This window comes from Camarhynchus parvulus, chromosome 2 (assembly GCF_901933205.1).
Source record: "Camarhynchus parvulus chromosome 2, STF_HiC, whole genome shotgun sequence".
NCBI lineage: Eukaryota > Metazoa > Chordata > Aves > Passeriformes > Thraupidae > Camarhynchus > Camarhynchus parvulus.
Window position 1 is genome coordinate 94,579,012 of NC_044572.1, and position 13,710 is coordinate 94,592,721.

A 13,710-nucleotide genomic window follows, 5' to 3' on the forward strand; every position below is an offset into this window, starting at 1 on the left:
CCCCGCGGGGGTCGGCGGCTTTCCCGCAGCCTGGCCGCCGCAAGAGTGGTGCAGAGGGGCCAGACGGTCTCATCCTGTTCCCCTCGCACTTCTGTGACACAAATCTTCCTTTTTCCTCGTCCCTCCCCGCCGCTCGCTTCGCTCCCTGCCTTTGCTTGGCGCCCTCCACTCTCCCGGGCCGGGAGGGCCGGGGCCGCGGCGCTGCGGGAGTCAGAGGTGCCGGCTGCCGCGGCTCTGCAGGGCCGGCTCCCGGGGCCCAGAGGGGACACAGCCCTCTCTGTTCATCCCTTCCTCCTCCCCTCTTGTTTCCCACTGAGACCATTTCAGGCCCTCTCAAAACTCTTATTATTAATATGTTTTCTCTACTATATTCTGGCCCCGTCCCTCCCGCTCCGACCACTAGCCCTCCGCAATCTCGTCAAAGGGATGGGTGTTTGGGGTGGGTCGTAGCTGGGGAGGAAGATAAGTCCTAGACGAGGGGGGAGGGCGGGAGAGAAAGGGAGAGATTTTGCAGTCGTCTCTGGGCTGATTGGAAGAGGTAATCATTGTATCTGCGGCCGGAGGATTAGCAGATAAACTTTTATTGCTCCCTTTTGTGCGTGTGTGTGCGCGTCTTTGTGCGTGCGTGGGTGTGGGTGTGTGGAGGAAGAAGTCGTCTCTCAAAGGGAAAAATCTTTTCAATTTCCCTTTGGCAGGTGCAGGTCAAGGAGGAACTCATGAGCATTTTGTCTGATCCATGAACTGATTAGGAGGCGGGAAGCGATCCCTCTCCTCTTACCCTTCCTTTCCCAGTTTTGAAGTCATTCCTTCCCCGCCACTGCCGCCCTCCCGTCCTTCCCCTCCTCTTTCTCTTCCCCTTCCCCTCCACTGAATGAATGGAAGAGTCTCCACGGTTTTCTTCTGCTTCTCGCCCTGGACTGGAGAAGTGAGGGGGCATCTCTCTGTCCTCATCCATCTCTTTCTCGCTTCATCCATTCTCAAGGGGATTTCAGACCGTGCAATGTGTTTTCAGCCTCTTGCCGCTGCTACCACTTGATAGTGTGTTATGCGCAGGGAGAGGGTTTTGCAAAAATGGATTTATTCTATTTCAAAGGATTTCTTCTCTAATAAGGTTCTCATTGCACACAAATATGACTAAATCCCCTATTTGGTAAATCTTTCTCTACCCCACCCCTCCTCTTTGGGTTCCCTCCCGCCCGCCCCCACCCCTTCAGAGGAGCAAGCACAGGGAGCTGATGACGGACCCATTAATCCCTTCTTCAATGCATCAAAAGAAGCCGAAGGGCTGGAAGTCGCTGGGCTCGGAGTCCTGCAGGAAATGCTTCGATCTGCTTTTGGTTCTGTATGAAACTGGTGACTAGGGGCTCGGCTCGCTCCGCCGCCGCCGCCCGCCGGCACCTGGATGCGCGGGCCGCCGCCGCCGCCGCCGCCTTGCCCGCCGCCGCCGCCGCGATGCACCGCTCGTGGCGGTGCTGGTGATCGCTCGGGTGTGATGGGATTGAGCCGGCGGTGATCATTTGAAGGCGGTGAGGGAGAGCGAGGGAGAGGAAAGGCTGCTCGGCTCTGCTGTGTGTGTGGGATTCGGGCGCTTTTTTTTCCTTTTTTTTTTTTCTTCTTCTTCTTTTCCTACTTCCATCCTCTCCCCGCCACTGGAAGTCCTCCCGTATCTAAATGGAATTAGTGGAGACCGAAGCCCCTTGTGTAAGGAACAGACATGACCCATGGGCGCAGCTTCTTTCACAGTGAGTATCAATGTCCCCCTTTCCCACCCCCGACCGAGCTCCGCTGCCACGCACGGGCTCCTGCCCTCCGCTGCCTCCACACCTGGCTGGCTAACGGGACGCCCAGGCTCCCTGGGCCAGGGGGCGAACTCCCCCCACGCCCACACCGCATCCTCTCCCCCACCACGCTGCGGAGCACCGGAGGGGAGCCGGTGTCTGCCAGCGCAGTGGGGCGGGCGACGGGGCACGCTCCCGGGGGCTGGAGGCTTTCACCTGGGCACGACAGGTCTAGTGGCTTTTGCCGCGCCGGGAAAGAGCGGAGGGAGCTGCCCCCGCCGTGGGGCCCCGGCCGCGGCTCGAAGCGGGCGCCGAGGGTGAGGGGGCGCGGGGCAGCACCGGGAGCCGCGGCGGGGGCGGGGGCGGCCGCACTGGGCACGGATCCCGGGGAGCTGCGGGGCGGGGGCGGCGCTTTCGGCTGAAATCCACCAGGAATAGCAAGGAGGCACCGAAATATATCATCTGCTCTTCCAAGACCTTAGGGGCCTCAAGGTGCGAGGTGGGACTCCCTCTCCCGCCTCCGTCTTGCGGAGGGTCCGCTGTTCTGAAGGGGCTTGACTGGCCCCGGTTCCTCCCAGCACTTCTTTGCGCGCCCACACCTGTACAATAGCGCTATGACCAGGTATTGCTTGTCCAACAACTCTTCGCCAGGCTAAGCCACATCTGTGCCAAATCACAGTCTCCTAAAAGCCTGGCCAAGAGATAAATCACTTAATGTACAGCTTGTAATGAAAAAAATGCACAGATCCAAAAAAGATGGAAAGATGCGTAATCAGAGTGGCACTAGAAAGCACGGTTATAATTACACCCGTGATTAGGAGGGAAAGGGGGAGGAGGAAGACAGTGAGAATGCAACAAGAAATTTTGTGGAAACTTCTTTAAAATAATTCCCAAACCGAGATAATGACAATATTGTTGCTATGCTGCCAACACTTCCCAAGTGACAATTTTCAACGAGTGAAGATTCCATGGCTGGTCCCTATGGGGTCTTGTTTTATTCCCCCCCTCTCTGAAAAGCACTGTTATTTTTCTGTGGCTTGAGAAAGAAAAAGGCATGAGAAATTCAAACCTGAAATTGAGTATCAGGGATGCGTTTGTGCAGAGGGATCATAGAATAAAATTATCTGCCTTGTCTACTTGAATAATATGTATTTGTGTAGACTTTTCTCAAGAAGACCACAATTTTAATTACTTTCTGGCAACTTTCATATTTTGGTGCTGCTGTTAATACCACTAAAACAAGAACCTTTTTCTTTTTTCTTTTGTTTTAACATGGGAGAAGTGTTTCACTTCATCTATCCAAATGTTAGATATTTTATGGCTAGAATAAAACCAAAATCCTCAAAGACTTAGTTTCTAAGTCTCTGCTTGTTTATTAGACTTTATTATCAAGATTATTTTGACTGCTTATTACTAGGAAATACTGATGTAATGACATTTAAGTAAAGCTCTGTGCTTTAGGAAAACAGTTCTGTGGTTTGGAAACCTCTTTTCTAGCAGTTATAGCTGGAACTGAAAAGATCTGTGGGGCTTTTTGTCATCTTGGTAATGATATATCTGTGATTTGGACCAACTCTCTTTACTTCTCTGAACTTCACTTTTATCTGCATAGAAAATGAGCAGAGACCTAATAGATAAAGATGTTTGAAATGAACGTGTGAGAATCAAATATGCATTGTTATTAATTGCCTAAAAGGAACACTTCTCACATGGAGTTTGGCTATCGTGCGTCCTATTCTGGCTTCCACAAATTTATGGGCAGAGAGAACACTGGCAGCTGATTCCACATTTGAACACCAATCCACTTTACACTATTGAGAAATTAGGTGTAGGCTGGTGAAGATTGCAAGCATAGATGCATTATGATCACTGCATGAAACACAGTTAAAGGAAATGAGCAACTCAGTAAAGGGGTGACTCCTGCCTTGCCTTCGGATTTTGACAGAGTTGTCAGGCAGAGTCCCAGCTAGCCTGTATTTCCAGAATTCATCCCTGAGGGGAGTAAGGGCATGAATGGCTAGGTAGCATGCAGATCTGAGCAGAAGGAGTAGGGTTCTCACTGAATGCCCATGACACACAAGAGTTTTAACTATCAGTGCTGCCAACATCCATCTCTAGGGGCTGTGAGCCTGACCAAGAAATAGTGAATTTGCTGCCAAGCCTTCATTTTCCCAGAATTTCAATTTTACCCTGCTTAATAGGGGAGCCATCATCCATGCCTCAAACCCTCTGTCACATGGGAAAGGTCAAAGGCATAGAAATAAGGATCTCAATGCCATCAGAATACTGGAAATATGGAGAATGGCTTCCTTTGGAATGAAAATCACGCATAAATTGTGATAAAAACGGTGAAAATGTTGAAAGCACCATCTTGGAAAGGATCATAGTTACTAGCCCATGGTGGCTTTTAGTGCCTCTTAGGGAAAATAAGAAGAAAGTATGCCATTCAATTACTTTTATTAATTGATCAGTTCCTCATCATAGTCATCAACAAAATGGTAGCTGACTCATCCAAAATGCTCTGAATAAGCATGCAACTTATTTCCACCTTAAGGTCAGTGTGGCCTGGGCTCTGTTTGGGCCTAATGCCAAACTAGCCGGGACAAAGCCCTAAGCACTCCAAGAACTGATGGATCTGTTCTCTTCTGTGCTTGCTATTGCACTTTCTCTGAGAGCCAAAGATATGAATGATGACAAGAAAATCAGTGTGTGATTTCTTCATCAGGTAGCTAGCTAGTGACTTTGATCTTCCAAATTAGTCTCATTATGACTCTACTAAGTGTTTGCCTCTTAGCCTTTTCTAGTCAAGCTATTACATTTGGAAATTCCCAGAAACCCAGCCATTATCTCCAGGTCTAAGTCCATTTCAGAAAGCTTTCATCTGTTTCCAAGAGGCATAGTTGTCCTATCATGGTTGGAGACAGCAGATACCTGTTTGTAAAGTGGGCTGCAGATTCACTGCAGCAAGAATCAACACCCTCTCAACAAGTCAAAATAGATTAATGAGATTGTTAAGCACACACAATAATTTACTTCACTAGAGATTTGCAAATGATTTGATGGATGTGAAGAACCCAACCTCTCACTTCTTTCCTACTCCCAGTACTCATTTTCAAATTTTATTATGCCATAGTGAGAGACATTAGTACATACAGTGGCACTGAAATTTTGTCTCCCTCTGTTAAAAGCAGCCACTTTTCTACTACTGACGTGAACTATTATTATATAAATAGGTATTCTGGTAGATAGGTAAAAATGTTTTTCTCTAATATTAAAGAAAAAGGAAAAAAAAAGGATGAGAACATCAGTACCTGTGCATTTTGTTTTAAACCCCAAAGATTTCCTCTTTATTTGCATACATTTGCAAAGATAAGTACTTACAAGAACAGGCCATGAAGAAACTTGCTTATACAATACGTGCAATTAAAAGATGCAAGTGAAAATGAAACTTTTTCTTTACAGCAATGGTATTTCATTTGTATTCTTGTGAGATATATGAGTACAAATCATTTGATTGCAGAAACTATCACTCTGTGATATTTAATGGATATTTCTCTTTCAGTTGTAGCAAGTCTAATCATCCTACATTTGTCTGGGGCAACCAAAAAAGGAACAGGTATGTAAACATCAAACATTTTTGTTAGACAATTTATTAGAGACCAAAATATGGATTGAGTTTTTAGTTTAGTTTTTGAAATTTTTAGTAGCTCATTTACTTCCAGTGTCTGCCCTTTGTCCATTTGTTTGGAGTATTCACATGGCTGTACACACAAAAAATATCCAGGAGTGCTCATCAGGCTCAGCCTGACTCTAACTAAAGACTATAAAATACTCCCACTTTCAAATTGGGAAGTCCAGTTTGGACACTCAGATACCTACACTTAAAACCATTTTTCTTGTTGAAGTATAATTAAAAACCTGAAATTTGGTATCATGAGCGCACTTGTGCAGGGGGAGTAGTGAAAGAGTTTCTTTAAAGGCTTGGATGCTCAGTGTGAGGAGAGGCTAATGGGGAATGCTGCTAAGCACAGTGTGCGTCTGAACCTGTATCTGAATGCACAGTCCCTGCAGGCTGGAGTTCATTGCAGGAAATTAGGCTCCACGTCATACTCTGCCTGGATATGGACCAGAGTGAAAAAGAAATGCTTGCAGAGTATGAGTGAGATCTCAGATGGTTATTATCATCCTTGGAAAGTGCTTGTTTTCAGCCATTGATCCTAAGAGGAAGCCTCGAACACCTTTATTCTATGCACCAGGGGCTTAAGCTATATGGGACAGCTCTTTGATTACTAAATACCCCATTCAGAGCAACACAAGTCTAGAACCTACTACCCTTCCTTTTAATAGCAGCCTGAATATATTTCCTTCTGAAGAAACCGTCTCATTTTAGCCTACTTGTCAAAGCAAGGTGCTTAGGAAGGGATCCCTGATCTTCTTCAGCTTGAACTGGCCCAAACCTTTGACTACAGTCTCTCTGTAAGAGAGCAGAAAGAAATGCAAGAGATTCAGGGCTAGGAAGAAAGCAGACAAGAAGATCTGGCTCTTACTCTCTGAGGATTCACTTAGGAGAAGGAAAGTTCTGGGCTGTGATTCTTGGCCTCAGAGCTATTTATTAATATTACAGCAAACAGTGAGATAAAAATAATCTATGAACCAGATTCCAGGAATTCCCCTGTCTACCTCTGTCCAGTGACTATAGACTAAATATGCTGCAGATTTAAAACAACTTTTATATATGATCATAATTCTCTGGGTTATTTCCTCAAATTTGTGGCTGACATATTCCTGTATTATGGCATGAAGATTGCTGATAGAGCAAATGCTTGAGCTTTTTGAGAGGTATGAGTCGGAAATTCATGCCTTCCAATTCTCAAACACGTGCTTTCCTTAGATGGTTATTATTTTAAAAGCAATGCAAATTTATTTTCCTCTGGACACTCAAACCTCTCCTCTGTTTTGAAAAACATATTTTGAGTAAGAATTATATGCTTGTACCCCTAGAAAACAGCCTTCTTTTCCCCTAGATCAATTATCATACTCAATATCATTTCTCAACAGAGAAAAGTTTGAGGCCACTGACAGAAAAGGGGCTGTTGTATTTATCCTGTTAGAGAGTTCTAAGTATCACATGGACATGATAATTTTTGGGCTAATTATATAATGCTTAATGTTACCATTTCACAGAAAAGCAAACTGTTTCCGAAGGACAGAGACCAGTGCAGTGTGGAACTTGGACAAAATATGCAGAAGGAGGCATCTTCACTTCTCCAAATTACCCCAACAAGTATCCTCCAGACAGAGAGTGTGTCTACATTATAGAAGGTGACCAAAAGAAGAATCTTTATATTTTACCATCAACTGTATTAAAAAGAATATGTTTTATTATATGTGAAGAGGAGGTAAAGTCATGGTAACAAATATTTTTCAGACAGAAAAAAGATTTAGCAAACCTCTTGATTTCTGTTTTGATATAACTCATAAATCAGTTAAGGTGGTAAGTATGTATGACTCAGTACTTCAGGATTTTTTCCAGGATATTTAGAAAATGAATAGAACCCAAAATGCAACGTGACAGAAGAAAGGATATTTTAAAATGAGAAGTAAAATAAACATGGGAAACAGAAATGCTTTTGACTTTCATGAAGGCATTTTAAACTTACTGTAACTGAACCAGGGATGACAAGCTTAGGACAGTCAAAGAAGTCATACAGAAAATATCCATGTAGTGAGTGTCAAAATTATTTTCCATCCAGTTGTTCATAAGAAATGAAAATGAAATAAACCCAACCTACAAAATAAAACTAGAGGAGAATAAACATTAGCACAAAGCATCTCTAAAACTTAGTTTTTAAAGAGTATACAATTGCAGGCATGGAAGTGATTTAGGAAAGGCTAAAGGTGTATTACAAACAAACTGTGTTTTCATTAGTCTTAGTACAATGCATGTTGGAGAGATTGTTGTGATAATGAATCTGTGGAAAGTAATAGAGGTTAGATCCTCTCAGAGCTCAGAAAAGATGAATCATATACTGTATAGTAAATCCCTGGAATCAAAAAACTTCTTTCATGAGTTGTGAATACATGTAGAATAAAACAGTGGTAGTCTTCTATCCATGCTTCATTTAGAGAATTATTAAGAATTAATGATGGAGTGAGGAACTACAGAAATCATTATTTTACAAAAGATGCAGGTATCACCAAGATATATTTCCAAAGATATATAGCTGATTTTAATTGAATGAACTTTTCTAGACCCACACACACTCTGTACTTTTAGAAAATCAAAAGTCACAACAAAATGACTGAATTTCACTTTGGTTCTAGATAACTTGACTGAAGTAAGTCAGAAGAGGTGATTATAAATAATGTAGCCAAACAACTCTTAAAATAAAATTTAAGCTAGTCTGTACATGTCTGAAATTTAAACAGACATATGGTAAATATTTAAATTCCAGCATAGTTTAGTAATTGGTTTAAAATACTAAGTTTTTTTAAGAAGAAATATGTATAGGTTCAAAATGTACAACTTAGCATTATTTTTTTTCCAATTACACTTATGTTGCTAGATCTGGGTCTTTTTGCATCTATTGATCAAATTATCTAACACTCCTGTGAGACTGGGAAGAACTAAGCCTGTTTTATCTTCAAAGATCTGAAACACAGGATATTTTGTCATTAAGTGAAATGGTGTAGAAAATAACCCACTATTTTTGTAAAATTTAGTCCCATATCTCAGGTCATGAGACGTTCTTCCTCACAGTAAGAAGGTGCTTGAAAGTCCAATATAGTAAAGACTTTTATCTTTATAATAGTAATTAAGTACTTGCAAGACTATGATATGCTGAAAGATTGCAAAATACAATGTTGAAATAATGTGATCTAAAATATCTAAAAATGCCAAAGAACAATTTAAGAAGGAAAGATTTAATCAACCAACTTCTAGGACAAAGATGAAATTCCACATTGACAAGTTTAGAGCAATGTATATGGAAAAGAGTAAACTCAACAGACATGTTGTTATAATTTATCAGAAAGTTCAATCTTGTAAAATCCAGTTGAACACAATTTTTCTATGGCATGGGTATTTTCTTCTTCCCATCCAGCCTAATAACAGCTTGGATTGCAGCAGGTCATTTTAAAACTCTCAATGAACCATAGACATTGCACAACATTTTCAGCTCTGATCTCCCCATGTCTATTTCTGTCTTCTAAAAAAATCAGAAATAGTCATGTCTGTCTGGAAAATGTCACAAAAATAAGCAGAGATATAGGAAGATATCTGAGCAGTAATACTTTAAAATGTGTCAGATTTCAAAAATAAAGGCAAAAGAACTACTAAAGGTTAACAAAAAAACCTTTTTGTAATTAGAATAAATCACTTGTCCATATTTATTCTTTTTGCGACATGCAAAATAACAGAAAATGATAAAGAAGTCTAGCAAGTATCAAATTTTCCCCACATCTTTTATATTCTGTGAAACTCATTGTCATAAGACACTGATATTAAAGGATTTATAAAACACTTATAGCAATGTATTTGAAATCAGATAACAATCTACAGAAGTTGTGGATAATTCTGACTAACGGAGGAAATAAATATATTAGAGTAAGACAGAAACATCTCTTTATGCATTTCATTTCTATATTTAGAATTGAAATTTCCATATGATTGAACAGCTTCTGAGTCTTGTTGAACGCCAAGCACCAAACTAGAGGGACTGTTGGTATGGTCTATAATATCATCCCCCTCATCACTATCTCCCTGCTGTATGTCTCAGGGAGTTCAACCTACCAGGACTGTATATAACATACTGAAAGCTGTATGATGTGAGCATAAATGCATATATGAATCACTAGGTTCTTTCCTGGCTGCTTGCATTCATTCCTTCATCTATTCGCTATCAAACATAGTCTTGGGGCAAATTCAAACACAGTTCCTAGTGACTTTAGTGGTCTTTACTGAGAACTCCAGCTTGTAGTGTGTTGCAAACAGTTGAATTTCATCTCATTTTTTTCCCTCCCTATTGTAGCTCAACTTATATGTATACAATCCTTTTATCATGTCAAAATTATTTTGGTGATGTAAAGGAGCTGGCAAAAGTTGCCATGATCATATACTGTGAATTTTTTAAGGAAAAGGAGATTCCTGACTGCAAAGGCTTCTATCCCAGCAGCCACAGACATAAGCAAATCAAAGAGTTTGAAGTTTCTAAGCTTTTTCTCTTTTTTTTTTTTTTTTAATTCTGATTTATTAGTAACGATTATGAACTCTTGGGACAAGTAGGAATTTTAAAAAATTTAAGGTCTAGGTTGAATGCCTTTCTAAAGGAAATCCTTTAAGTCATCTAGAAATCATGGCCTCTGTACAAAAATTGTTATGCTATAGAGAAGTGTCACAAGTGAGGCTTGGAGGAGGGCTGATACAACTCCCCAAGGAGCTTCTGATGAATCCCATCTGCCTTTCAAAATGCGATGAGAATTTTTTTCTTTTTTGTTTGTTTTTTTCTTTTTTTTTCTTTTTTTTTCTTTCAATCTTAGTTGGCATATAGAAAGCATAGAAAATGAGCTGAGAAAAATTGGCCAAATTTCACCCTTCTTTTGCATATTCATGATTCTAACCTGACAAAATTCACAGCTGCCCAGAACAATCACAGCAGTGACAGCAATAGCCTTTGCCAGACTGCAGAACATTTGGCATGTGTGCTATAAAAGGAAATTTGAACAGGAGATTTTGCAGGAGCAAAGGCTTTTATTCGTGTTAAAATATCTGGGGAGTGGGATAGTCATACTATACACACTATAACTTGAGAATGGGTTTAACAATCCTATAAGTGAAAAACCTATAAGTAAAATTGTAACCACTCTTCTGCTTTTAATAATTAAGTGCTTGTTTATAAATACAAGCATGGACCAGAATTGCTCTATGGAGATGTAAAATATATCTTCCACTATACAGGTTTGTGAGCATACGGAGTTCTCAATCTTGAAAATCTCATGTCTTCACAAAAGACCCTTAAACTCTTTCATGATATTTCACAAGTGTTAGAAATTGTCATGTTATCACCAAGTGAAAAACTTCTGCTCAAAATCCTTTTGTATTTCACAGTGATTTTTGTGTTGAAGAAATTTTCACCAAAACAATGAAAGAACCCTATTTTCAAATGAAGGTAAATGTGGTTTCCTTATCAATAATAGCAGGATAACCAGAAGGAATGAGGATTATTGAAACTATTAGTAGGGTAACAGCTCATAGAGAGATGGCAGTAGGTGTTGAGTTATTGCTCATTTCCATGCAGTGTGGCAAATTGAAACAGATTTTTTCACTTAACTTCAGCTGTCACTACACAGACTTAGAGGTTGATCAGAATTAAAACCTTAATTGTGCAGTTTTGCTGCAACTGTTCTACTGCAAGCTGGAACCCAATGACTCTTTTTTTCCATTGGATTTAAAATGTTAAGACAGCACTTGTGTAAGATAATTAGATGAAAAATATGACAAGACGTGCAAGCATTAAGTAGGCCTTTCCATGGTTCTAAACATTTTTTGAAGAAAGATAATTGGAAATTAAATATGGAAGTTGTGGCATTTGAAATCAAGTCATTTTATGAGACATTATTCAATATATTTCATTTGGAGAGGGCAACAACTTTGCCTGACATCATAACCACAGAAGAAGGTCTGAAGATGTGAATGGACTTTACCTGTTAATTAGGGTACCAGAAATAACCACTCCATCCCTCCTTTTCTGATTGGATGGCCAGTCTGGAAGATTTGCATATTCTGGATTTTTTTTTTAATTTTTCTGTAGGAACACATACACTATTATTAGTGACTATTCTGGACTTGTCCCCAGTTTATTTCTGTGACCTCATTTACACACACTTTGTTGCAAAGGGTGTGGCACAAGATGTGTGTTTAAACAATAGCTGCTTCTTCTACCTTGTGTTGGATAAAGAACTCAACCCCTCATTAAAGCCACAGCATAAGTGTGAAATTATACCATTTTTATTTAAAGGAACTTAAAGCTGAGAATTTGAATTATGTGTTTTCATCACTTATGGTCATATCTAGGAAGTTTTGATTAATTTATATATAGGTTATTGCAAACAAAACATTTAACCATTAACTAAATATGAAGCACAAGAAGAAAAACAGAAGTGCTTTCAACACCTCATGAAAAAGTCATGGATGTGTGTGTTGTACCCTGGAGTTACACAAAGTTACAGAAATATGAACTGTTCCTAGTGGCATGGCCAAAATGGTGCCAGAACATGACTTTACATTTAAGGAGTGTGAACTGGGCAGTGATCCAGCCATCACACTCAATCCCCAGCCTTGTTTTATCCCCAGTGGAGAAGTGCTGCTAATGAATATTCAATGCTCCATTCTTAAAGTGAAGTAGCCTCTACTCACAGGGCCTTCAGGGAAAAGTGGAAACCTGAGCTCTCCTTGAGCTAATGTGATTCTCTCTGATCCTATAGCAAGATCTGAGCTTCACTAGGAAAAGCCTCATTTTGACTTTGTCAAAAAATAAATAAAAGCAGAATTGTGTAAACTATAGCAATATCCTTGTCATAAAACTGGTTAGCAGTGAGTGATCTCTGTCTGGTGAGATTCAGAAAGCTACATGGAGATTGGGTTTGGAAATTTTGTTTTTTCTCAGGTCATTCATTCACCCAGCCAATAGCTCTCATGTGTAACTCTGTAGGCCTGATTTTTATTTATCCACAATCTTTCCTTTTATTTCAGAGCCTCCTATACTGAGGCTATAGTTGGGTCTAGGGCTCCTTTTCAACACCAAAAATGATGTCAAATGACTGAACTCTGAGGGGGCCTCGTGGCCATTTTTAACATTGCATGAGTCTTGGATGCAGAGAAGACCTGTTAAGGATTATGGGTCAGCACTTGTAACTCTCTTCTTTGTATGAAATAAGGCAGCAGAAAAGAAAGCTTTTAAAGGATAAATGTGTTATGATAACGACATGAGCCATTTTTGAAGCAATCACTTTGTGGCTATGGGAAGCACAGCAGCTATGCTGCTGTATGTCAGCATAGCTGACAGTCAATAGTAGGAGAATCAATCTTCATATCTATTTTGTGACATTAAAACATAATAATAAAGCTCTAGACAGGTTAATAGCATAACATTGGAGTCATGAATGATTAAGATTTTCAAGCCATGATGAGCATTCTTATGATTACCTAAAGTGTTTTCAGGATAGTTTCTGATACCTGACTCTGCGGTCCCTTAGGTGGGTGATGAACAGCTCTCAACAAATCTCCTTAAATGGAATAAGAGCATGCAGAATATGATCCCAAACTGAAAGTCACTGATTGCTCTCTTCTGTCCTAGTATTGCTTAGCTGAGTTTAAATCAATAATTTTTATAAAAGTGTAAAGTCAAGGATAGAAACTTCTGAATAAAATTAATCTATGATATCTTCCAGGTATTTAATCTTTTACTATAATCTAAAAAGATTTACTTTGGTTTTCAAACCTCACCAAGGATAACATCATTATGATCTCCTTTACAAGCTTTATTATCTGACTTTACTCTTGTAAATTTTTTTGCACTTTCAAAGTAGCTTCTTTTCCATAGACTGTGAATTTCGTGCAATTATATGTAAAACACAGACCTCTGCTTTTTCTATTGAATTTGTATAGGTATGAAGATCACAAATTTCCCGTAAATCGGTATAAATAATAAGTCACTACTATTTCCTTGAATGTGAATGTCTTCAGATTGAGAAAAGTAGAAAAGCTTTCTTTCTTATGTTAAATTTAATGTTTCAGTAAATATCAATCACCCAATTATATTAACATTGTAAGTAAAGCTGTTGAAATAATCTTCCTTTTCAAATGAGATGTTACTTCTTAAATGCTTCTTATTAAATGAGGCTGTATTTATCTACTTGAAATAGTTGTAAGAGG

The 13,710-nt window shown here is 40.0% G+C and overlaps 1 protein-coding gene across 1 annotated transcript in view; it reads left to right on the forward strand.

Annotated features, from left to right (window-relative positions):
• Nucleotides 1–868: 868 nt before the first annotated feature.
• NETO1 (neuropilin and tolloid like 1) overlaps nt 869–13,710 on the forward strand; it is a 62,867-nt gene continuing 50,025 nt past the window's right edge. The window contains exons 1-3 of the mRNA XM_030943834.1: nt 869–1,742; nt 5,341–5,394; nt 6,963–7,100. Of these exons, the coding sequence (XP_030799694.1) occupies nt 1,715–1,742; nt 5,341–5,394; nt 6,963–7,100 (220 nt within the window). The 5' untranslated portion in view covers nt 869–1,714. The remainder of the gene's footprint in view (nt 1,743–5,340; nt 5,395–6,962; nt 7,101–13,710) is intronic.